General features: G+C 45.2%; 2 protein-coding genes across 3 annotated transcripts; one reads left to right on the top strand and one right to left on the bottom strand.

Annotated features, from left to right (window-relative positions):
* Positions 1 to 1,653: 1,653 nt before the first annotated feature.
* On the top strand, positions 1,654 to 13,859 carry LOC117136439 (sine oculis-binding protein homolog). Of its 2 annotated transcripts, none has more exons than XM_033297354.1 (4): positions 1,654 to 1,930; positions 3,168 to 3,310; positions 10,577 to 11,030; positions 11,907 to 13,859. In XM_033297354.1, the coding sequence occupies exons 1-4, from the start codon at positions 1,849 to 1,851 to the stop codon at positions 13,661 to 13,663; spliced, it is 2,436 nt and encodes an 811-aa protein (XP_033153245.1). In that variant the 5' UTR covers positions 1,654 to 1,848; the 3' UTR covers positions 13,664 to 13,859. The 2 variants fall into 2 exon arrangements, with proteins under 2 accessions (XP_033153245.1, XP_033153246.1); XM_033297355.1 differs by lacking the exon at positions 1,654 to 1,930 and adding an exon at positions 1,961 to 2,469.
* Positions 13,850 to 15,684, bottom strand: LOC117136440 (guanine nucleotide-binding protein subunit beta-like protein 1). Its single transcript, XM_033297356.1, has 3 exons — positions 15,474 to 15,684; positions 14,616 to 15,129; positions 13,850 to 14,554 (listed from the first exon to the last, which is right to left on the bottom strand). Exons 1-3 carry the CDS (start codon positions 15,609 to 15,611, stop codon positions 14,235 to 14,237), a joined length of 972 nt encoding a protein of 323 aa, XP_033153247.1. The 5' UTR covers positions 15,612 to 15,684; the 3' UTR covers positions 13,850 to 14,234.
* Between the last annotated feature and the right edge of the window lie 7,776 nt (positions 15,685 to 23,460).

Here is a 23,460-nt window from a genome sequence, read left to right as displayed (position 1 = left end):
TCTGTAGCGAAAGTCAACAGCAATTTATGTTAAAATCTCATTTCATCAACCGCCACTAATGAGTCAGTCGCAGAAATAAACTAAATTGTTGTAATGTCTTAACAAACTTATGTTTTTGCGCATTGATGCCGCGTGGGAACGAACGAAGTGACATCCAACACTAAATTTATCTGGCTCGTGTTCAATTCAAATTAAATTCCCGGCATTAAATGCCACATTTATCTACATGAGCACATTGTTTGATTGGCACGTCAGCTGCTCCGCCTCTGTTTCTTCTCTGATTGTGATGTTCTACTTAAACGATTCAATTGTTTCTTCGACCATTCCGTCTATTTGCCATCAGGTACCATACTCGCCAAGGGATTGGCACTATCTCCTGATAGTTGGTACTTGGCGTTGGCTAGTGGTAAGTTCTCCCCCAAGTACCGGGTTTCTTGATAGAATTGCCAACTGTTTTCCAGGCCCAGTGCCATGGTCACGTCCAGTTACCAATCACTCTGCTGGCCAGCAGTTGGGCCCTATGGAGAATGTGAATCAACCAGGTTAGATATTATATCTAATATACATTTAAGTGGTAGGAGAAGTAGAGTCAACCCGTCTGTTTTTACACGGAGAATATTTATGAGTCCAGAATTAAAAAACACCATAAAAATTTATTTTATTTGTATTTGTATTATAGTTGGTTAAAAATGTTTTTAAATTTTACATTGTATCTTAAAGTTTAAACAGTATCCTAAGGGTTAGAGTTTATACTTTAAATTAGGTGAAATTATCCTACAAATTAAACTATACGTATTTCATGTTTTAAGTTTAATTTTGGCATAGAATTCAGCCAATCGGATGATCAATATCGATTTAATTTATCCTCGGCACGCCATTTTCGACCTTTCTGGCTGTCAAAATGCATTTTCTCCTCGCATTACTTAAGATGCTCCCCATTAATTTCCCACAGCCGTTTCTCTGATCTCTGACCAAGTGCGTTTGTCTCCGCCGGCGCACAAGTATTTTGTGCAAATTAAACAAAAATTGAACATAACATAAATATCCGAGGCAGAACAAAACGAAGGCAGGTGAAGCGGTGAGATTTATTTTTAACTGCCCAATGCGCCTACATATAGCAAATTATGCAAAAGAATCTCGGGCTGCAGCCGAGTGCAATTTCGTTTTCGTTTTCATCTGCCAGAGATGCCAGCGTCTGCGCCGCTCTCTTGAGTCATTGCACTGCGAGAAAATACGCGTAAGTTATGGAAAATTTGTTTAAGTAAGGAAAGTATATTGCTAATTGAATTCAAGATAAATATGAATTTGGCTTTTTTTAGTTATTCACTCTGCTTAATAAACCCTTTCTTAAATAACGAAATCATATTAAAAAAATGATTTATAAATAAATATTCTATGGATTCTATAGAAATAACCCATAGATCTAGCAAGTAATTGGGAGTATATTATTTTTTCTTGTGCGGTTGATGTTTTGGTCTAATGGGGGGTGGGCTCTACGTCATCACATCAGACCCACAGCTGCGCCACAACGATGACGAAGGAACGAAGGCAACAACACCGAGCCAGCGAGGCAGCGACTCAGCAGCGGAGAAGCAGCAAAAGCAGCAGAGAAGCAGCAAAAGCAAGTAAAATCCACATGCCACCGGACGGCTGGCTCAAATGTTCATGAAACGCGAACGCGTGTGGACGTGGATGGATGTGCGCGGTACCGCTTCGAAAAAAAGTTTGTGAACGCGAATCGGTTTATTCGGTTTGTTCGGATTAAACGGTTGATTCGAAACGAATTCTCGGGCCGTGCATGTGTGAAAGTGAAAACTGAAGAATGAGGAATGAAAATGAGCACGGTGCATGAGTTTCCTTGACGTTCGTTGCTTCGGAAAATCCATCGCAAGAAAACTGAAAAGAGCGTGCGAAAGCAGAAAGGCCAATTGTGAGTGAGAGCTGAAAAAGCACACACGCCAAAAATATAATGTTGAAAATATCTGGCTATTTTTGGAATATATATTTGTTTCTTCCACACGCTGCATTGAAAAATGTTGTACCTCAAGTGAAGCAATACACAAAAAACCTCGAGAAATGATAATGCTTAAAAAATACGAGATATACGCTTTTACTTGACTTGCATTTCGTTTTCGAAAAGCTTTCGAAAGCAAAACAAAGCCATCGGAATAAGAGTACGAAAAAAGGAAGAACGAAATGAATCCAAGGCAAAAGAACAGCCAGAGTGAAATGTTTTTAATGGGCAATCAAAAATAATGAAATCGGGTAGATATATCTGGCAGAACGAGGCACGAACGCATTTAAGATGAACAATGGAGATACATTTAATGATCTATAAGGGACTCGATGAAGGATTGAATTCAGATCTATAGCTAGAACGAGAATGTTTAGAACATTTCCGGAAATACCCATTGCTCAACTTTAGATACACAAAATATTCCCTTCGGATTCGGAATAGTTTCCTTCTATGTAGGTGCACAGCAGCAAATGAAATATATTTCTGTTTACATTCTTAAACTAATTTAAAGCTATGCAAGCTCGTAATAGAAATGTGCTTTGAAAGCCAGCCGCTTGAAACCACATCAATATAGCGATATATTTCTTTCTGTGTAACTACATTTTCGTCTTTTCTGTCTGATTTCCTCCGAAAGAACAACAAATACAGGCCACACTATGCATATATCCGCAGTGTTCTTGTTGTGCTGCCTTTATATTTTGTATTTGAATTTGTAGTCTTGTGTCATGCGATAGGTGGTAACGTTTCGTTCCGAACGGGGTATTGAATTACAAGACACCAAAGTGCGCGCCAAGCGAACACGCTCGCTCACAGATACTCACACACACAACACACACGATAACACACATGCAGAGCGAGGTGTATAAATATATCGCAGTCCGATTCTGCCGCATGCGTATCCAATGGATGCGAATCGGCCTGCAAAGCGGAGGGCACAAGGAAATATCCGAAAAAGAACTATGAACCGCTGTAATTAATTGTTTTGGGGGCCGAGCAGTTGGATCCATTGATTGATGGAGCCAAAGTTCATTTGTTTACAGTGGCAAGATCAATGACTCGGCGCCCTAATAATACATACACCCCCCTGAAACGCAACCTAAAAAGTATCTCGCTGGCTCCACTCTGACCCCTGGTATCTCTTGTGTTCCAGTTTCACCCGAAAGTTATATACCGCATCCAGTTGAAATGTCCGCCAAGACGTCGCCATCGTCCACTTCTCGGGATGCCAACGTGGGATCCTCGAGTGCCATTCCCGTTCAGATCAAAAAAGAACTGCCCAGCGATGAGATAAAGGTGAGTGGATGTATGAATGAACACTTTGAGATACTTTCTTGCCGTCTAATTAATTGCCCCTGTCTGCGCATTATTTCGCCGCGTATTCAATAACAAGGATGCTGACAAAGTTTGCGCTGGATTTAAAAATAAGAACGTTCTTCTTTGCTCTTGGCAAAACATTCGGCTTCTATAGCTGCGATCTGCATATACGCAGAATGATTATTATTTGTTTGTTTTCGAGTGTTTGGATGGGGGAAAGGTGAATAACACCCACTCGCCAGTTGCGCGTCTATATCTTGCGTTAGAGTAGCTTTGAAGTGGATCTCGTATCCAGTGGATCATTTAGTTGCCATGGAAATATCTATAAAAATGTGTGCTCATGATATACGTAACTAAATTTTGCCGCAGAACAGATATTTTCATTTCATCCTTAGCGAACGCAGAAATATTTGGTGAACTGCATGTTGCACATAGTTTCCACTTACAAGCTCAAATCCAGCGAATCCAGCCAAAGAGCACTTCCAACTAAGCGCTGAAATCAAAGAATCGGACTCCAAATCCCTCGGCCAGAGAACCAAAAATCGTTTCGGCTTTCAGCTCAGTGCAGTTCAGTTCGTCTCACTTGATTGTTGGGCTATTTGGAAATGTTTATGCAAGAGCAATGATAATGCAACGCCACGCCCCCGCCCCCGCCCCGCTGAAAAGTGCTGCATTAAATTCCATGCAACTTTGTATCTGAATCCGCGTCCGGAATTTGAAAGAGGAGTTGCTGGCGGTCGCTGCAGCTGAGGAGACTCGGATTCGGATTCCGATTGCCATTGTGATTACGCGATTACGGGACGAGCTCGTAAGTCGAGCGGGAGTTGGCGGTAATTTTATATTGATAAGTTTTTATAATCATTTTAACGAGTGAGCGGCTCCGATTCCGATTCGGAATCCATCCGCTCCCCTCTGTCCGCAGTCCCTTACGCTTCTGCTCCATCCGGCAAATGAGCGAAATTAATTTAATGCCACAGACAGGGACAGAGAGTCGCAGAGCAACATTTTTGCAGCACGTGTAACCCGATCGGCGAATGGAAATCATACCCCCCGACTTGCAGTTGGGCGCAATGATACTTATTGTCGGTCATGAGGAGAGGGGGTATAACCGACAACAAACACTAAAACAAAAACAAAGCCGAGCCAAAATTATTATAATGAATGGGCTGCTGAGGGGCTTGGGAACTGGGTATCCGCTGGGAACTGCCAACCGAGCTTGGCGACTGTTTTTCTAGGTAAATGGGCGATATTTGCACGGATATCTATGTGGCTACTCATGCCTGTATAATGATATTCATAATGGAATTGCAAAGCTTAGGCTTTAGTTGCATGCTGACACAATCAATTATAAGATGAATCTAAAGTTAGTAGTCTTACTAAACTTACTTACTACAGATATGCAAATATGCCCTAAAATCCGATATACTCATTTCTTATGTATCTTTTCTCATATAAGATACATATTTTGATATTTTTGTAATTTAATTTAGTTTAGATAGGAGCCAGCATAATCATCTCTTTTCGTGTTCGGCTGAATTTCGCCTTCAGTCGGGCTCTCAATGTCGCCCAAACTGCTTTGAGTGTGCAACAACACTTTGCTAACTGAAAATATCAATTAAAAATATTGTAATTCATACCTTTTATTTTCGCTTACCTCACCCAGTTTGGGTATCGCTTTCGGTATTTTGGCCTCTCCGCCAGCTCCTGGCCATAATTACAAGCTGCATTTGCTGCAAAGACAGCAGCCAGGACAAATTTTTATATTTAATGGCCCAAAGGCAAAAGCACACAGCGTAATTAAGCAACAACAATATATCGGTTGAGATGATGGGCGAGGGGATACAGGATAAGGGCGGTGGGGAGGGGAGGGAGGAATATGAGCGCGCTTCATGGGTGCAACTTGATAGGACAATGGTAAGGCGATATCCTTCAAGGTTTCCGCTTTGCGACCGATGTCAGGCCAAAGCCGAAGCTGGGCACTATATACGTACATAGGAATATGTGTATGTATGTAGCTATCTGCAGAAAAGGATGTCTTTGTCACACACTAGGCATTATCCTGCGAAGTAGGAAGTGAAGGTGGCCATTGATGGCTGAAATCAATAACTCTTTGTAGGCGGAATGTGCGGCAAATATGGTAAACAAAGTGGGTGTCTTGGGCAAATGTTTTTTTAATATACAATTAACTTCTTAAAAAGCAAATGCTAAAATTAAATGCTGGAGTGACATTTGTACATTTTCTTTAGGGAACTTTTTCAAATCTCATTAGCTGCTGCCTTAAGTGATGAATTCGGTTCCATAATTTGTGATTAGGATGCATTATCGCCTCGCCTCTGTTGCACACACAATATTCATCAACTACAAATCGCCTCCGAGTTAAGTGTTGGCAGACTCCAAGCAACATTCTATGCACATAACCCAGTGTTCCGGCAGCAGGGATTGGGTTACACTCACACAACCGGGTGTGTGGGGCTGTGGATCGGATCCAGATGACTATGACGATGACACAATGACAGGCGGCCACTCAGGAGCACGGGCGGAGTGGAGGCGGCTTGGGGCGACGGTGGCAACTGGGCTCAAATGTTGCCGCAGCAGCAGAACTTTAATAACAGCGACGCAGATTGAGTTACAAACAAAATAGAATATGATAAATTCTACACAAAACACCAGGAACCAGAGCTCAAAGGTGCCAGTAGATGGGCGTTTCGGGGGTTCACACTGTAGTGCACTGGTAACGTGAGGCACCCTGTGCTGCTGTGCCGCCTGCCTTCCTGCCACATGCAACATCCACTCCCTTCCACCGCCACGCAGCATCAGCAGCAGCAGCAGCAGCTCGAATTAAAATAGCGTTAAATTAATTCGAGCCACTGCTGATGGCCCAGCATTACGAAAGCGAACCCGAGTGGCCAAGAGGCCATGTGGATGGGTGGAAGGTTGGGTGGGTGGATGAGTGGGTGGCTCAAAGCCCTTGACACTGCCAGGTGGCAGGTGGTGGTCCGAGTTGCAGCAGGTGATGGGATCGTTGCTCGCCAGGAGCAGCTCTCAAGTTTTCTAACCATTTAATATATTCTCATTCGGCCAAATGAAATTCAATCGCCATTGATGAATCTTTTACGACACGCCCCCAAGTTGAGCAGTAAAAGCTGTCCACTTTCCTGATTTTCCGATGATTTATCTAATTGCCATAAAGCCACAAATAGTGTCAGTTGCATTGTTTTTTGTTGATTGATTCATTGACATTTTGAATGCAAATGGAAACTCAGCAAGGCAAGTGATATCTAGATATTCATATATATTTTTTTTACAAGAGTGCTCTATGTGACCTACCACACACATTAATACCAAACCCTTTGGTTTCCGATTTCGTATTCGGTGCCTTGAGTTCCCATATATCATATCATATATACATATGTATATACGAATATATATCTCCGTCTGAGCAGCGAGCCACCCATATCTGGTGTACATTAAAATGAAATGGAATATTTCGATGCCAAAGGGGAGGGGCAGGGCGGTGGGAACTGAAAATTCGCAGAGCAATAGCAACAAACAACTTGGCAAAGGCCAAGTATGTCATGTAAGAATTCAAAAGAAGGACGCGCGTCATTCAATCCTGAGCTATCGATATTCGATTACAGCAAACTCAAAACCGAGCGACTTTGTGCTCGCCTCGCAAACACCCAATCCCAATTCCAAACCCAAACCCAAAACCCAAAACCCAAGCACATGTACAAACGTGTGTCTGAGAAAACTAGCGTAATTCTAGAATTTGTTGCCATTGGGTGTTATTTCCACTGGCCGACCATATATACACTTACGTGCCGGCTGGTACATATACTTTTTCGGGGGGTGGTGTTCGAGCGGCCTGGGATTGGATTCGGATTCGGATACGGATTCGGTCCGGACAGCAGTTCTACTGCAGCTTGGTTTTAGTTCGCCTTAGTCTCAGTTCAGTTTACTGGGTTCAGGGTGAGTTATTATAAGCGTATTGGGTTGCCACTACCGCTCCACCCGCTCCGCGTGGCCCACTAGCTCACCAACCCACCATCCCTCTAGCTCCCCATCCGCCACTCAGCCAGTGAGCCAGTCAGTCTGGGTCTCGTTGCTCTGGCACTGCGAGCATTGCCGCGCCGGGTACTTTACATTATTCTTTTAGGTTTCCTCGCCGGTAACCCAAGACGTGTTTTAATGCGAGCCACTCGCATTACAGGCGGCTCCACTGCAGCGGGATAAGCCCCTTGGACGACATCGGATGGGCATGGATGTAGGTCAGGAAACCGAAATCCATTTAGACCGATAGTACTCCTAATCAGGTAAAGGTGGAGATACAGATCAAAAGAAGCTTTACTGAGATCTTAGTAAGATCTCAGTTACTCAGTTTTATATTTCGTATGAAATCTAAGACCGACCACTATTTTTTCCCAGTGCACTCAATGCCAGACAAAGAACTTGACTATCGGATTGGAGTTCCCAGTTCCCGCTTCTCACCCGTAAAGCCGGTTCATTACGATTCATAATAAAAACGAAAATATGATATGTTTTTGTAAGTTGAGATTTTGCAAAATGAAGGAGAACACAACAAACTTGAAGAGTCAGAAACAGAACGAGTGTTGCAAATGTATCCACTGGATTCTTGGGCAATAATTACGAAAAAATTCAAATGAAAAGCGAGCCAAAAATCCGAGCAGATCTGATTGCTGGGCGGGATTGGGTTTGGGAGTGGGCATGGGATTGGTTTTGGTGGCAAAGGAAATTCGATTGGAAATGTAAAGGTAGACGTGTGTGTTTGTATCTTTCTTAATACATACGGATTCGTACACAAGTATTTCTGGGCGGGCAGAGCGAATCAGATCCCAACTCCATCAAGAACAACAGGCGGCATAAAATTTCAGTTTTTAATTAATTGATTTTTATTCGCATTTCGGTGTAGAGTTTCAAGCATGGGCGAGAGTTTTAATGTCGCTGACTGAGAGGGCACTGAACAAAAATGTGTGTTAATTTGGAGAAATCAAATATAAGCAGAAATATAAGCTACCACAAAAGTTATAAAAGAGTTACTGCATCATAAATGTTATGCATAATGCATATAATTTGTTGAGAATTCCAAAAGTTCAGCTTAGTGGTTCCAAATTTTTGCCAGTGCATGTCCCCACTTTACCGCCCACCCCACCCCCTCGAACCCGTTGAGCCACTGTCAGGCAGCAAAGAGCTGAAAAACTGAACGAACGCACAAATCAGAAATTAAAAACCGAACATAAATTAACAGACAAATGATACTAAAAACCGAGCTGCCGAAAGAGACGGCGCATGCGACAATGAGCGAGACGGAGGTAGCGGAGATGGAGTCGAATGTATCTCCGTTCCTCCGGTTACGCTTACTGCAAGATGCTGAACTTGAGCCGAGCGTGCGTCGCCATAGCCCCCCCTCACCTCACCACACCCGCCTCCTGTCCACCACCCCATGCCATTCCATCCCACCTGGACGAGGTCGCACCTGAGGCGTGTAATTGATATGCTCGGCTCGGGCAGCCGGCTCCGGAGATTTTATCGTGCGAATTCTTGATACTCTTTTCGCTTTTCGCAGCGACAGACAGCGTAAAACCTGAATGCGAATGCGAATGCGATTGTCACCGATACGCGAATTGCTGGAAAAATAACCAAGCGAGCGTGTGAGCGCCGTTCATGGAGTGCGAAAGGAAAAGGTGTTGCGCGCCGCGAAAGAGATGGCCAGAGTGGGCTAGAGGGAGACGGCAACTTATTAGACGACTTGCATTTGTCAGCAAGTTGGCAGCAACGCTTAATTTGAAGAGTATCGCATGACGCCGGGGATATCCAGTTTGTCTGGAGCTTGTGATAGATGCAATGGTGGCGATGAATCATCTGGCCAGCATTGGCCAATTGTGGTTGTGGCTCTTTTGCGCGGACCAATTTTCCCCAGAAACTCGGCATTGGACACCACTTGCGGCCACATGGCGTATGAGTAATTCGGCATTCCGCAGAAGCAGCTAACAGAAAATTTAAACCAAAGGGTTACAGAGCAAAGCAGTTAGGTGGCTTTAGATGATTGATTACTTTCAAGAACAAAAATAGTAATTTTTAACAAAAGCTAAGATTCAATGAAATAAGACTGAAAATTCGGAATCTTAATCCTATTCTCTTTTGACTTAAGCTTTTGACCAGACATTTGTAGAGCACCTGGAGCAAAAGGACTTTGCTCAGTGAAAACCACGTCGAATATGAGAATTTCAATGTAACCCGATCCCCAGTTTGTGCACCTCTCACAGCCTTGTGTGAAATTTTTATGTGCAGCACAGGCAGGTCCAGAATGATACACACATGGGATTCGAATGGAAATGGGAATGCAGGAGTCAGTCCAAAAAAAAAAGAAAAAAGGAACAGCTTCAAAAGCCGCAAATGCTTTCTGCATCTTCGACTTTAGACTGAGCCCCTGCATTTTCGGCTTAAATGAGGCAATGAGGCAGGAGGCACTCTAAAACGACAGAGAATGTCCGAAGGTATTGGATATCAATATCGAAGCAGGGATAATCAAAACAGAGGGGGGAAGGGGGGTGTGCATGACCATGCCCCCCATTCCGAGGCAAGTATGCAAATGCCACCCACTCTGGCCAACCAAAAAAGCCAGCTAGTCCGGCCCTCTGGCCGTAATGAAGCTCTCTGCCACCCGTTTGTGCACTGATATGTTTGTGGAGAATCCGGAGTGTGTGTGTGTGAGGTGTTTGATGCGTGGGTGATTCCCCCAGGGTTATCGATTACACTGCAACTTTCCAGCCTTGGGGGAAGCGCTTTGATACGGTTAGATAAGAACTCGCATAATTGGACGTTGGGTTCAGAGGTCAACGGGCAAAGGCAATCAATAATTAGTGAAAGTTGCCTTCGCTCGGAGTGGATGCACTCCTGATCACTCTACCCCTCAAGCATTTAAGGTCCAGTAGTCGGCCTCAAAGTTTCACCTGCCTGACTCTTTGAATAGGGTTTCAGCTGCTCTTTAATGGCAATGCACTACAACAAAAATTAAATTATTTTAAAGCTTATCATATGAATATGGTGCAGAGAAGCATTTAATTAAATATGAATATATTCCGAAACTTTTTGGAGTGAACTACTGATGCGATCTCCCTGAGTATCGGGTTACCCAAAGGCCATGTAAGTGGGATCCAGGGAACCGATGTCAGCAATTCCCAGTTTGCCACCACTCATCTTTCTCTTTCTGTCCGTCCCTTCCAGGAATTCGCGCACAACACCATGAACGAGCTGCTCGGCTGGTATGGATTCGAGGGTGTGGACGTGGATCGTCTCGACCTGAGCGCCAAAACGTCGCGCCTGCTGCAAAGTGCCGCCGCCGCAGCGGTGGCCAATCAGCAGAGCCACCAGCTTCACCAGTTGGAGCCGCATCCGAATCTGGAGCGGAAGCGGGCCAGTCTGCTGCGCAGCAGCAGTCGCAGTTCCTTGGCAGCGGCCTACCACAACAACAACAACAACAACGGCAGCAGCAACAAGAACAACGGAGGAGTCGGCGGCGTAGGCGGTGGTAGTGGCCGGAAGAGCGGGTTGATGAACTGCAGCAGCACCACCACCACGCCATCGGACCACGACACGCGAAGCTCACGGGAGGAGGACTCCAAGAGTCCGCACTCCATCGGCAAGCCAGCGGGAGCTGCGCACACGGATGAGAAAATAGGTGCGTATGTATGCCAAAGATGTTACTAGGATAAAATATAAATGATTAATGTAGAAATATTTAAAGATTGCAAAAACTATAATATAATTAGAATAAAAATTACTCATTTAAAATAAACTATATATTGAGGACTTAAATTTTTATCTGAGATCTTACAGTATCTTTAAACAATGCATTGGAGCATTGCAATGCTCCAAGTGAACAAAGTTGATAGCACGGCTTACAGGGTATCCCCAATGAATAGTTCCAACCGGGCATAGCCAAAAATTGACAGCAAAAGTCAAAATCACAAATTTCGTAACCGACCCAAGGACGCTCCCTTAGCCACGACGCACTCATCATCCGTCCGCCTGTGCGTTTTGTTTTTTTTTGTTTGAAGGGAACTCGATAACTTCGGCTGCTGTGCCCGGACCGTTGCAGTCCCTCCCAATCCCCGCCTGCATTTGGAGCTCAGACAGGCTCGAAACTGTGCTAACTTTTCATCAACTCAGTCCGGAGTTTGCCGATGCTGCGTTATCGAATAACAGATTCATTAAGACCCAAATATGGTTTACACATTTTTGTCTAGCGCCGAGCAGGAAGAAGCGGGCCATATTAGGAATAGGATACTTGGAGCTCAGTTTGTACGGATGCTTGCGGAAATCAAATTTGCAGTTCGGCAGGAATCGATTTCCTTTTTAATAGAACATTTTTGCCTCCCAAATGTGGTCTGTTTGATTCGATTCATTACTTGTTCCAGCTAGCCCTAGGAATTTTCGAATAAAGAAAATATTTCGAAATAAATTAGAATTTTTAATAATATCTTAAGAGATTTCCTCAAACTTTTCTTTAAGTTCTTTGGACTTATAAAGGTATTTGTGTTTGTATCTTCAACAGACTTCAGCAATTGCTGCTGGTGCCATCGACCGATTGCGGAGAATGCGCCGGACTACCTGACCAGCTGCGACGGACCGCGCTACTGCTCCGAGTCCTGCTTCGCCCAGAGCCGGAGGGCATCCTTTAAGAAGGCCAAGACCTGCGACTGGTGCAAGCATGTGCGCCACGCGGTTAGCTACGTGGACTTTCAGGACGGCGCCTCCCAGCTACAGTTCTGCTCGGAGAAGTGCCTCAACCAGTACAAGATGCAGATCTTCTGCCACGAAACCCAGGTGCACCTGGACATGCATCCGCACCTGCGGGATCAGGCCATGGATGCGGGCAGCGAGGCTGGGCTGATAACGCCGGATCTGTGGCTTCGCAACTGCAGGAGTCGCTCGGCCTCGCCCGCCTCCACGCTCTCGGTGTCTCCGGGTCCGCCGCCTGCTCCGGCTGTCAGTCGCTGTCCGGACTCGCCGCCTAGTCATCATCCCAGCAAGCCTTTGATCTCAGTGGCACCCGTCTCGAAGTTGCTGGCCCAGAAGAGTCCGGGTCCCGGACCCGGAGTTCCTCCTCCACCGCCACCGCCTGTCCAGCGGCATTTGGCTGGAAAGTTAGGGCGCCGGAAGCGCCGAGGTATCTCCTCTTCCTCGGGCTCGGAAACTGTGGCCAGTCTGCTGCAGAAACAGCAGCACCACCAGCAGCAACAGGCACCGCAGCAGCATCAGGCACCTCCCACGCTAACGGCTGACTTTGGTGGGTCCAGCGTACCACTGCCTCCGCTCTCGCCCATGCCCAGCATGCAGGAGGCACCACAACAGCAGCAGGCTCCTCAGGTGCCACCAACACATGTCCCGCCACGGGGACCAACAGCCATCCCGGCCAGCTACTTCGCCACGCCCTCGAATGGTGCGCCCATGGGACACCCGTTTGCGGGCCGCCCACCGCCGCCTCCGCATCACTTTATGCATCCACCTCCGCATGGCATGATGCCACGTGGATTTGGTCCGCACTTCGGGCCACCGCTTCCGCCTCAAATGCCTGAGCTAGGGTCTCTGTTGGGGGCCGTGCCGCCGGTGACCGTGATGGTGCCCTATCCCATCATCATTCCCCTGCCCATACCCATACCCGTTCCTCTGCCAGTGATAGATTTCTACAAGGCACACCTAACTCCCGAGGAGAGGAAGTGTTTCGATGAGCAGCGGGCTGCTCCAAGCAGGTCGGAAAACGCGGAAGAACAGGATCAACCGCAGCCGCTGGACTGCAGCAAAAGCAGAAGTGAGCTGGAGGAGGAGAAACCAGATGTGGAGCAACAAAGTGAGTCTCGCCAGGAGCTGGACAACGATCAGGAAGAGGATGAAAAGGAATCCATACCAAAGACAAATCCAGATGGAGACACCAACGCGGCTTCGCCATCAATTTCACAGGAATCATCGCCTTCCCCGCAACAGACGCACTGCATCGTTAGGGATTCTACGCAATCCGAGCCCGAGGCGGACAACCAGAAGCTGCCCAAGCTAAAGATCACACGGCTGCAGACCAAACGGACACTCATTCAAACCAAAGAGGCGGCGGCTGAATGTAGTCGACCGCTGCGCAAGCGCAAGAGGATCATCGACTGCGATTTCCAGAAAATGGGTCTTAAGGAACCGGAAGTGGCCAACGATGGCGAACAGAGCAACGGCAGCAGCAACAAGGAGGCGGATGCGGATCCGGAAGCAGAGTGCAATATGAGCGGCAGCCACAGCAACAGTGGTAGTGCTAAAGCTAAAAAGTAGACATAGACCTTAGGATTTACCCCGTAAAAATAGTAGAATGTATTTATCTATGTATGTGTGAGTGTGTCAGTGTGTTTGTGTAAGCGGAAACGGAAATGGAGTCCAGAGGAGTCGAGAAATACAGCGAAAGGCACAAAGTGCATGCGGTACTCAGATTTGATTCTTAATAAACTAAAATATAACTTATTAGAAAAAATGTGTTTAATTATTAAGTGGATGTAGTCCTGACCAAGGCACATAAGCTAAGGAAAGTATCCTAGATGGCAAATGTTGGTTATACATATTTTTATAAACTTTAATAAGATACACTTCAAAAAATATTGTTTCTAGGGTTGTCAAAGCTCACCTTAGTAACAAAAAAATAGCTGCGGGCGTATAGATATGTTGCCAAGCCCTTCAATTGGCTTCAAAAATATTCTGAACAAATTAAAAAAATTAACTGAACGGAAGCAAATATCCAAAGGTTATTAAAAAATACTTAAAAAGTAAAGCTATTTCAAGAGGATCGCTAAGCCGTTGCAGTCTAGGTAATCTGGAACAGACACTGTAACACTTAAGACTAAGTCATAGTTCAGTTGTATAGGTCCCACAACGATATCTGGCCGTCCATGCCAGCCGCTGCCATGATGGGAGCCCGCCACATGGCCACCTGTTGGCTGGAGAAGGCCAAGTCCATTACGCCGCCATTCTTGTGCTGCGTAAGCACGGCCAGCGGTCGCAGGCTTTTCCACGAGAAGATCCGAATGCGACCGTCCCAGCCGGCAGTGGCGAACACCTTCTGATCGGGGCGAATGCGAACGCCATTCACCCCAGGATTCTTGATGCACAGCACCGAGCCGCGCTGCAATTGCATCGATGAGCGCTGATAACTGAAACTAATCAGCTGGTCGGCTGTAGAAGAACAGAACTGATATGTCGCATCAAATTTATTTGGACATAAGCTCAGACTTACTTGGACCACCCACAATGCCACGATTCGTAACCGGGTCGTAGTCCACAGACGTGGCATCTTGGGCCAATTCCAGCACATCCAAAATAACGCTCGAGCTGATGTCCCAGGTGAGAAAGTGTCCTGATTCGTAGCCAGCAAGCAGGAACAGTTGTGAGGCGCACTCGAAGGGCTTGAAGCATGTGACGCTGCCCAGTTTGGGCAGCTGGGGATCATCTGGGACCAGTATTTGTGTGGGGGCCGCTGCATCCGTAACGTGAAGCACTCCGATGGATGATTCCTCGCAGGGATAGAAGAGCAACTGCTCGTTTGTCTTGCTGGTGTTCGTGTGCAAGGCAGATCGGCAAAAGCCTAGGTGGTTGCCCGGAATACTGCGCTCCTTGACGTAGCTGCTGCCGCCAATGGAGAACATGGTGATGGTGCCGCCCTTCTCCTGGGTCACCAGGCGATCCGGGGTGTGGTGCAGGCTGGTTATGGGATCGGAACCCACCTCAAAGTGCAGAGCGGAGCGGTTGGTCTAAGAAACAAGTTGTAGGTTAATAGGATATATTACAATGTTGGTATTAAGTACAGAAAGAGAGAAGAGAAAATGCATTATTCACACCTGGTGTTTAAAACTTGGCACCTAACAGCGAGATACTGCTATAAATATTGCAAGAAAGTTTGATCAAAGATCGGACTGTTGTTGTGGCTATATATACATATATTTATATATATATGTGTATATGCAACGTGAAAACAAATTTGGTAGATTAAAATACTTTCGCTTAATAACTTAACTTGGAAGAGAAATTTATAGCATAATATTTAATGCCAAGTTGGCTTGTGAATTAACATAGATAACGTGATAAAGATTCTCACTTGCAAATCCCAGAGGAAAACACTGCCTTTGATGGTTCCCGCCAGCAATCGGTCGCTCTCCTGGAAACACAGAGAGTTGACGGCTCCCATGTCGGGGGAGCGCAGGCTGAATACAGGATCTGGTGGTAGCACAGCCATATTTAGATCTGCTAAAATTAATTAACTAATTTGCGTTTGTTTTTGTTTGGTCTCGTGGTAGTGTGGCCGCTGTGGGAATATTTAAAAATATATCAGCACTGTTATCGACTTGTTATCGAGCGCGCTGCCGTACTCTCCACTAGTTGTGTGAAAAGTGCGCCAGAGGGCGCCCTGAGCGCGCCACTCACCAAATTCAAATTCAAGTCTTTATCGCCATCAGCAAAACGCATGCCGAATATCTTACTTTTTCATTGAGTAGCAGTAGCCTCTGCGGAGAAAACAAGCTTAAAATTTTACAGCGAAAAATCATTAAGTCGCTTAATGCGCGGACTATTAAAAAACATAACGTGCACCGCAGGCTTACGCGGCTTTAATGGACTTTGTCAGCGGTCTCTCGCCTCTCATGTGGCCTAGACGCTAAGGCCCGAATCGTAAAAGACTTGTCAGCCAGATTGCGCGCACTTGGCCAGATTGCGAGCGAAGAAAACGGGCCCAAAATTATATACACATGTGTATTTGGAGTCCGTTCTGTTCTGCCGGCCGGCCGGCCGACCGTCCGTCTGTCCGCAACAAAGATCGCAAAATAAACATGCCATAAGCTCGTTAATCAATGCTAAGTTGACAGTTTTAAGTGGTTTTAGCGAGCCAACACCAGCGCAAGCGGCCAATAATTCGGAGACTCCTGTTGTGCCGCAGGCTCATGGCTCACCATGATTTACGGTCCCAAAAAAATGCGCTATATTTTAATTAAGTGCAAGATTTTATTTGAAATTTTTCAGTTACGGTTGCGGCTTAAAATATGAATTTAAAAAGGATGTTTCTTAATACTTAATGCCTGCTTAGATATTTTGTGAGGCTAAATATTCAAATGCAAGGGTTGTCAAGTTTTTTTAATTGCTTGGTAGTGAATATATAGATAAAAAAATATATTCTATTCTATTTGAACTTCATTATATTTCAACAAATACGAATGAGTAAATTTTAGGCTATTTTTAAGTCAAACATAATTTCTGTTTGCCAAGATAACCGCTTATCTAACAAAGTCACAATTTCCCGATATTTTTCACATGTACTCACTTTCCGTATTTAGATTGCACCTTTCCGCAGTTGACTAGACAACCAGACGCACTCCGTAATTCGATTTGGATGCAACAAGTTAACACGTTTTTCCCTACCCTCCCAAAAAAGCCAACCCTTTTGGCCGCCATGCACTCGTCTGGCGAACAGTTGAAAATGCGGCTATAAGTTCATTTAACTGCCGAAGCAATCATAAAAAGGGTTCAGGCCCGTATGACCATTCCAGCTCATTTGCTTTCGACTCGGTTAATTCTTTTTGTCTCCCACAGGATCAGGGAGGAGCTGGGGGGCAGAGGTAGCTGCTGAACGACAAGTCCATAAATCTTTTCGCCACAGAACCGAAGGCACGAATCGGTGGAAGTGAGGCGTTTAAACTATTTATGCATGTTGGGTAATCCATTTGAAATGGGTCAACGACTACAACAACAATAGCTATAACAACGGCAACGGGAACAACGAGCTCATAAAACTCCTTAAACGTTTCCAATAAGCCAAACCAACCCAACGCAACCCAACCCAGTTCGAAGTTGAAAACATATTGGCTTGTTACCTTAATGAAGTCATAAATTTTCGCTATCGCATTCGGGGCATCTCGGCCACATTGGGGCTGCGATGGCCCAAAGTCCCCGATTCTCCGAGCTACAGGTTTCTAAGGAATTCCATTTCGGGATAGAATACTCGTATACCAAGTGTTTTGGCACACATACGCGTCCGTTTGGCCGATAGTTAATCAGGCTTAGGCTGATATATGCTGACAGAGTCGGTCTCTGGTGTAGGCCGCCACTCTCGGAAAGGATACGCCATACGTGATCATCCCAGAGTAACTCAGAGTATCCCAGAGGGTATCGGTAACCATGTCCCCCGCTGCGCGAGTATTCCGCGTATTTGCGAGGCGGGCCATGGAAATGAAGTTATCACGCGACAAACAATGTCTGCTCCGGCCCCTGCCACCAATAACTTTATATGGTTGTCATTATTAGTCGGAAATTAAATGGCCCCGGCCACAGAGGACGACACTTGGATGACTACCCGACTTATTTATGTGCTACCTTAATGGAGCTTCATCTACTCGAAATGGAGACCGCGCGATTTGTTCTACTCCTCCTGCTCGATGGCCCCGGATCTGCGATCTGCATCCAACTGCTGCTCGTGTTGAGTTTTTACTTCGCATTACTTTGCCATGTCCATGAATCACTCGATGGGGAAAAAGGAAGCGAGGTCTAGGTGCTGGTATTTTGATTTGAAGATCGCCCTGTTCAGGTCGCCGGGCAGGAGGAATTCCAGACTCAAAAGGAATGGGTTTTGTAGGAAAATGACACTGATCTTTACAGACAAATTGACCATCTAATGAAGGTTGTAACATCCGAACAGGATAATGAGTTTTATTTATATAAAAAATTGTTCAAATCATCTCTAAACAGATACAACTTGTCACTACCTTTGCTTTCCTTTGTTTTCGCCCCTAATCCTATAGAAAGTGATTGGCGCGACTGATGCAATCAGTGTAGAAACCACCACAGATTCCCCGAAATAAGTTGGAAACTCCGGCCGAGTGCAATCAATTAAAATATCGACGTCTATCAGCGTTATTATAAATCAAACGATAACATAAAATTGACACTAAAGGCGTTTCGGCCATTTTTCATGCCGGCCTGGCCAACGTCGACGACGAGATTAAGGCCTCGGATATACGTATGGGATCCGAGCTCGGTGGCCAAACTTAGATGGAGTCACATTTTGGGCCACTTGAGCTCGCGTCTGAACTTTGCTTCGTATTTATGCAAATTATCCGTTGCCGGACGGGAAAAACTGGTCCAAAACGGCAACGCAAGGCGAAGTGCTCTCTGTAATTGATCAATTTCCGCCGAGCAGCCAGACCGGATCGATTCGAATCGAATTGGTGCGGATCGGATCGGATCGCCCAGCGAAGTGAGAAGTTGGCAGACCCGCAGATTGCCCAGATCCGATTGGATTCGATAATGTGATGGCCACTTGATCTTCGGCTGATTTATGGAGCCCCACTAGGGCTTGGCTAATGAAATGCCACTTTAGATAGCATATTTTGTGCCCGTTTTGTCTTTAGCCCACCATGCCCATAAATACGGCGAGTTATGACACCTGGCGATGGTGCACCCACATATCGCCGATGACATTGGACATTCCACTTGATTGCCTCCGACTCTCGGAGCGGCAATCAGACGCACTCAGCAAAAGTGCCAATCAAGCGCAGGACATGTCGACAAAGGATGCGCTCGTCTGCCCATAATCCTGGGTGTGAATGTCGAGGAGATAGGCGCTGGGTGGAACAGTGGGATGGGATGGGGCACTGGGATGCTCACTGCACACTGGACATGGAACTTTGGAGGGCCTGAAATCGAAACCTTGTCGCTGGGGTGTCAATAACATTGTCCGTGTGACTGCCTCCGGGCATGATTGTTGTCGTCGTTCTGGTCGTTGTTGCGGCCATTGATGATGTCGATGCGTTTTCAGCTCCATTGAACCGGCAGAAGCGGCACAGTGAACTCCACAATTTGGGTATCATGTGCACATACTCAATAAAAGTGTAAGGTTACCTAAATTTATTAGGTGAGATACTAATTGCAGCAGTTACTTAAGCTTTGTTAGAATATAGTTTTGCATCTTTACTTTATTATAAAGTTAGATATATAAATTTGAAGCTTACTTATCGTATTTCCTTTATTCCACCACACTGGTCCCACTGTGGCCCAGAAATTCCAATTTAATTGCGTGAATCAAAGTTGTAAATCATTATGCTAAGTGCCCTTTAATGTCTCAAAATGCAGCTCATTTGCAAGTGCAGGTCCCGGGCTTCAGTTCCCAGTTCCCCAATGCATCCGCAATGTGGAGCTGGCCCCGAGGGCATATAATCATGTCCGAACGGACAACGCAGGATGGCAAACGGGAGCGGCCTAAATTGCTACTGGCCAGGCTGTTGGCTGACATAACCAGAGGGTTGCTATGTTGGGATGGGCTGAGGTTGGGCTTTCGCGTCCAAGAACTACTTTCAATTATCAATTATGAAGTTAATATCTTCTTCAGGCCGAGTGCGAGTTGAATGAAAGGAGGTGTCACTGGGCACTTGGCTAGAGTTAATGGTTCAATCAGCACTCTCTTTGAGTGCGAATAAATACTCTCTGTGAGTATGAATGAAATTGCGGCTTCCATTACCATTTCGAGTCGTAATGAACGGCGCTCGTTTAATTAAAACGCCGGCTCACCGACTGAAATCAATTTATCTGTTGCCCCAAACCAAATTGCGGTGCCAAAAGCCCGTCATCATGGGGCGAGGCCATCTCCAGCTCCATCGCCATCGCCATCGCCATCAGCACCAGCATCTCATTGTGCATACGAGCATGGGTAATTGGGGGCCTGGAAGTGGAACCTCCTTGCCATCCGATAAACACCTCAAATATAGGCCTGTTAATTACTGCAATTTGCCGCCAGCCGCCCGAATCGAAATGAGCCACTAAATGCGACGACAATCGCAACATTTGCCATCGCGCCCCGGAGGATTAGGTGACCCAGTTCCGTAACCAATACGACAGCTGTCTTGCGTGGCATGCAACATCAATTATTCAGGGCCATCAAACTTTGAGCCAACCTGCCGAAAGTGCAAACAGCTTAGTTCGAAAGTTACACACAACTGGCTGCATGAAATATTGATGGCAGTTGAAACAAAAAAGAAATAAGTTAAAGAAAATTAAACCAAGCGAAAGTTATACTCTCATACGGAGGGTTTGAGTACAATCAAGTAATAGAAATAGTAATAGTTAGATAATAATATATTAATATAAATAATATATATTTTTTCAAATATTCTGCTTTCCTATGAATAATACTCAGTCTCAAATAACTTATTTTACTTTATATATTATAGTAATAAGTGATTTCATTCATTAACTTAATATTTGAGATGCTTTCCTCTACTATACAATCAAATAAGAGAAAGCAATCAAAGGTAAAAGTAAGAGTTTGTAGTATTAAAACTACGTTTTGTGGGAATTCCAAGTAATTATTGCTCCGGATAGAACATCCTACATCTCCCAGTCCTACTGGACATGCAAAGAGCTATGATATTTCATATTTCCACCCAAACTCGATACGCTGGCGTTACCTACTTCTGAAACTATTTGTAACTGTCGGAGTGACGACCATGACTTTATCAGCCGCCTGTCACTGGGATGGCCACCGCCTAAGGGCATGTGAGCTTCGATGATAATTTATTTTGCCAGCTGTGTGTGGGCGACCCTGCTGCATGTTGCTGCTGCAGTTGTTGCAGTTGTTGCTGCTGCGTGTTGCCGCTGCGGCTGTTGGTGTTGCATGTGTTGAAACTTTGAAGTGCGTATAATTCATTTGGAGCTGTGCCTGAGTGACCCAACCGACGCTGACTGACTGACACAGACACAAAGTGGCTGTCTGGGTCTTTGGACAACCCCGCAACCTCAGAGACCCAAAGCCCCCGAGCGATTTCAAGCTGCAGTCAGTCAGTCATCCAGTCAGTCAGCCACTCAGAATTGGGCTGCAATTTTCGCTGGCGTTTTGATAAATGGCGTTAAAATATTTCACAGGCCAGTTGTCAGTTTGATTTTCGATTCGCTGAAAGTGAAACTTGACTTGACCCATTAGCTGGGCATTTGGGTGCAAATGGTCCTTCTGCTTTTCCCACCGCCGCAACATCCAGGCCATTCCAGTGGCTCATTAAATGCCGCAGTTTGCAAATCAAACCGGTAGAGAAACAGGAATGGAAAACCATTGACTCCAAAAACCCAAAACCAAACCCAAACACAAACCGAACCCGGCCAGCCAACTATTTACGAGATAAAAGCACTTACGATTTCATTAGCCAACTGTGCAGCAAAACAAAATCACTGGCAAAAGATATATCGGTAAATTAATATTTGCCTGCCATCAGGTGACAGACGGTAGTAAAGTCGAAACTGGTCCCCTCGGATCTTGAGTTTCTCTCTCTATTTCATCCATTTTAGCTAGGGAAGTTAACCAGGAGTTGCTGCAGAAATCGGAGCTTCAAAATTCAACCCAAACTCGCTGGTTTGTTGGCGGAGAACGATTGCCTGATTGATTGTGGGATAGACCGATTAAAAAATCAGGATTTAGGCGATTACTTTGAATTGCAACTGTGCAAATGAAAAATCCACTTGAAATCGAATGAGATTAAATATTTATAGTAGTTTTCCAATGTAGACACAATATTTATATCATATTTGTCCAATTAAGCCAAACAAAATAATTCATATTAATTTGTTGTTAATCTTATAACACATAATGTTAAGAGATATACATTTTCCAAAATAATTTTAAATTATGCTGTTTATAACTAAATCTCCTGGCACCATTAAACTTTATAAAAAAGCATTCACTTTTTATTAGACTAATTCCTCGTAATCCACGGAAATTAAAGGTGTGTTAACATGGGGATCAGTGTCTATCGAGTTACCTGTGCATCATCACCTGGGCTAATCTGCATTCCCCTTGATCTCCGCCGAGTTCCCAGTCTTCGATGATTTTCCAATTAACTCGTCGCGAGTTGAGCACTGATCGCCCCAATGAACGCCTTCGATGGACGGCCAACTGCTGCATTGATTTGTCAAATTGACAGCAATAAATCCATCACAACCAGTTACAACTGACAGTTAATCATAAGCACCGCTGACAGGTGGGTCCCAGCCCCACTCCCCAGCCACCTGGTGGATGTGGGTAATGTATGCGGCTGCCAATCAGGCGATTGTCTTGATATATGCGCCCATTGACCAAGTCGGGCTGTTGGGCTCGGCCCAGTGCAAAATGTTGCACCAAATTAATTAAAACCCGTGAGCGGCTAGTACAACCACCCACCCAACCAGCTAGCCACCAAGTCACCAGAACCACCACGAGCACACACCACCACCACCAATCTGCAGTGGTGTTAGTCAAGTTAGAGCCAGGTGAAACCACCCGACGGCGACGTGGGACGCCTCTAATACCCAAAGCCTAACCTTGTTCGCAACTGACACTTTGCTAAATGCCTACCCCGAGGCACCGTCGAATGGAACTGAACTGAACCAAACTGAATTGAACAGAAAGATACCGACCCGATATGCTAAGTAGGGGTATCGCTTCGTTTCGCCCGGCACAATTTATTCAAAAGCATTAATTTTTATTTATAGCTTAAGTTTTCGCCGCTGCAGCGGGCCAAAATGATCTGGACTATGGGGCCAACTAAGCCGAGCCATGGGAAAATGAGAAAATGAGCCGCACTTCGGCTCTAATGACAGTTATTTATCAATTGGCATTCGCCAGGTGACCACTGACCACCGGTGGTCTGCTGATTGTCACGGGAGACGGAGGCGTACGGAAAATATGCTTTCCTGTGTTTTCCAATCCGCAATTTGGTAGAGATGGTTGGGTATTATGGTCACAGGACGTGGCGTCCACCGTTGTTGAAAATATTTCGCTGATTAGGGTGATTAAATAATCCTTTAATATATTTACTAAAATATTGTAGTAGAACATTAAAATTAATTATTATTTTGTCTCTTTACTTCCCCAGACCAATATTTTTGTTTAATTGGCTACTACTGGTACGAAAAGTGTTTTAAAAACGCATGCCATCGTCGAAAATATTGGTTATACTCTTTATTAGGCATTTCGAAAGTATTTATGAGCGCTATTATATTTTTACTCACAAGTTTGGCTACTGGCTTAAGTCATCTAATGTTTTTTTAAGGGAAACTTGCTAAAGTATTCGTATTTT

Source organism: Drosophila mauritiana, chromosome 2R (genome assembly GCF_004382145.1).
Source record: "Drosophila mauritiana strain mau12 chromosome 2R, ASM438214v1, whole genome shotgun sequence".
NCBI classification, from domain to species: Eukaryota; Metazoa; Arthropoda; class Insecta; order Diptera; family Drosophilidae; genus Drosophila; species Drosophila mauritiana.
Note: the sequence above shows the minus strand (reverse complement) of the source record. Positions and strands in the feature narration are given on the sequence as shown.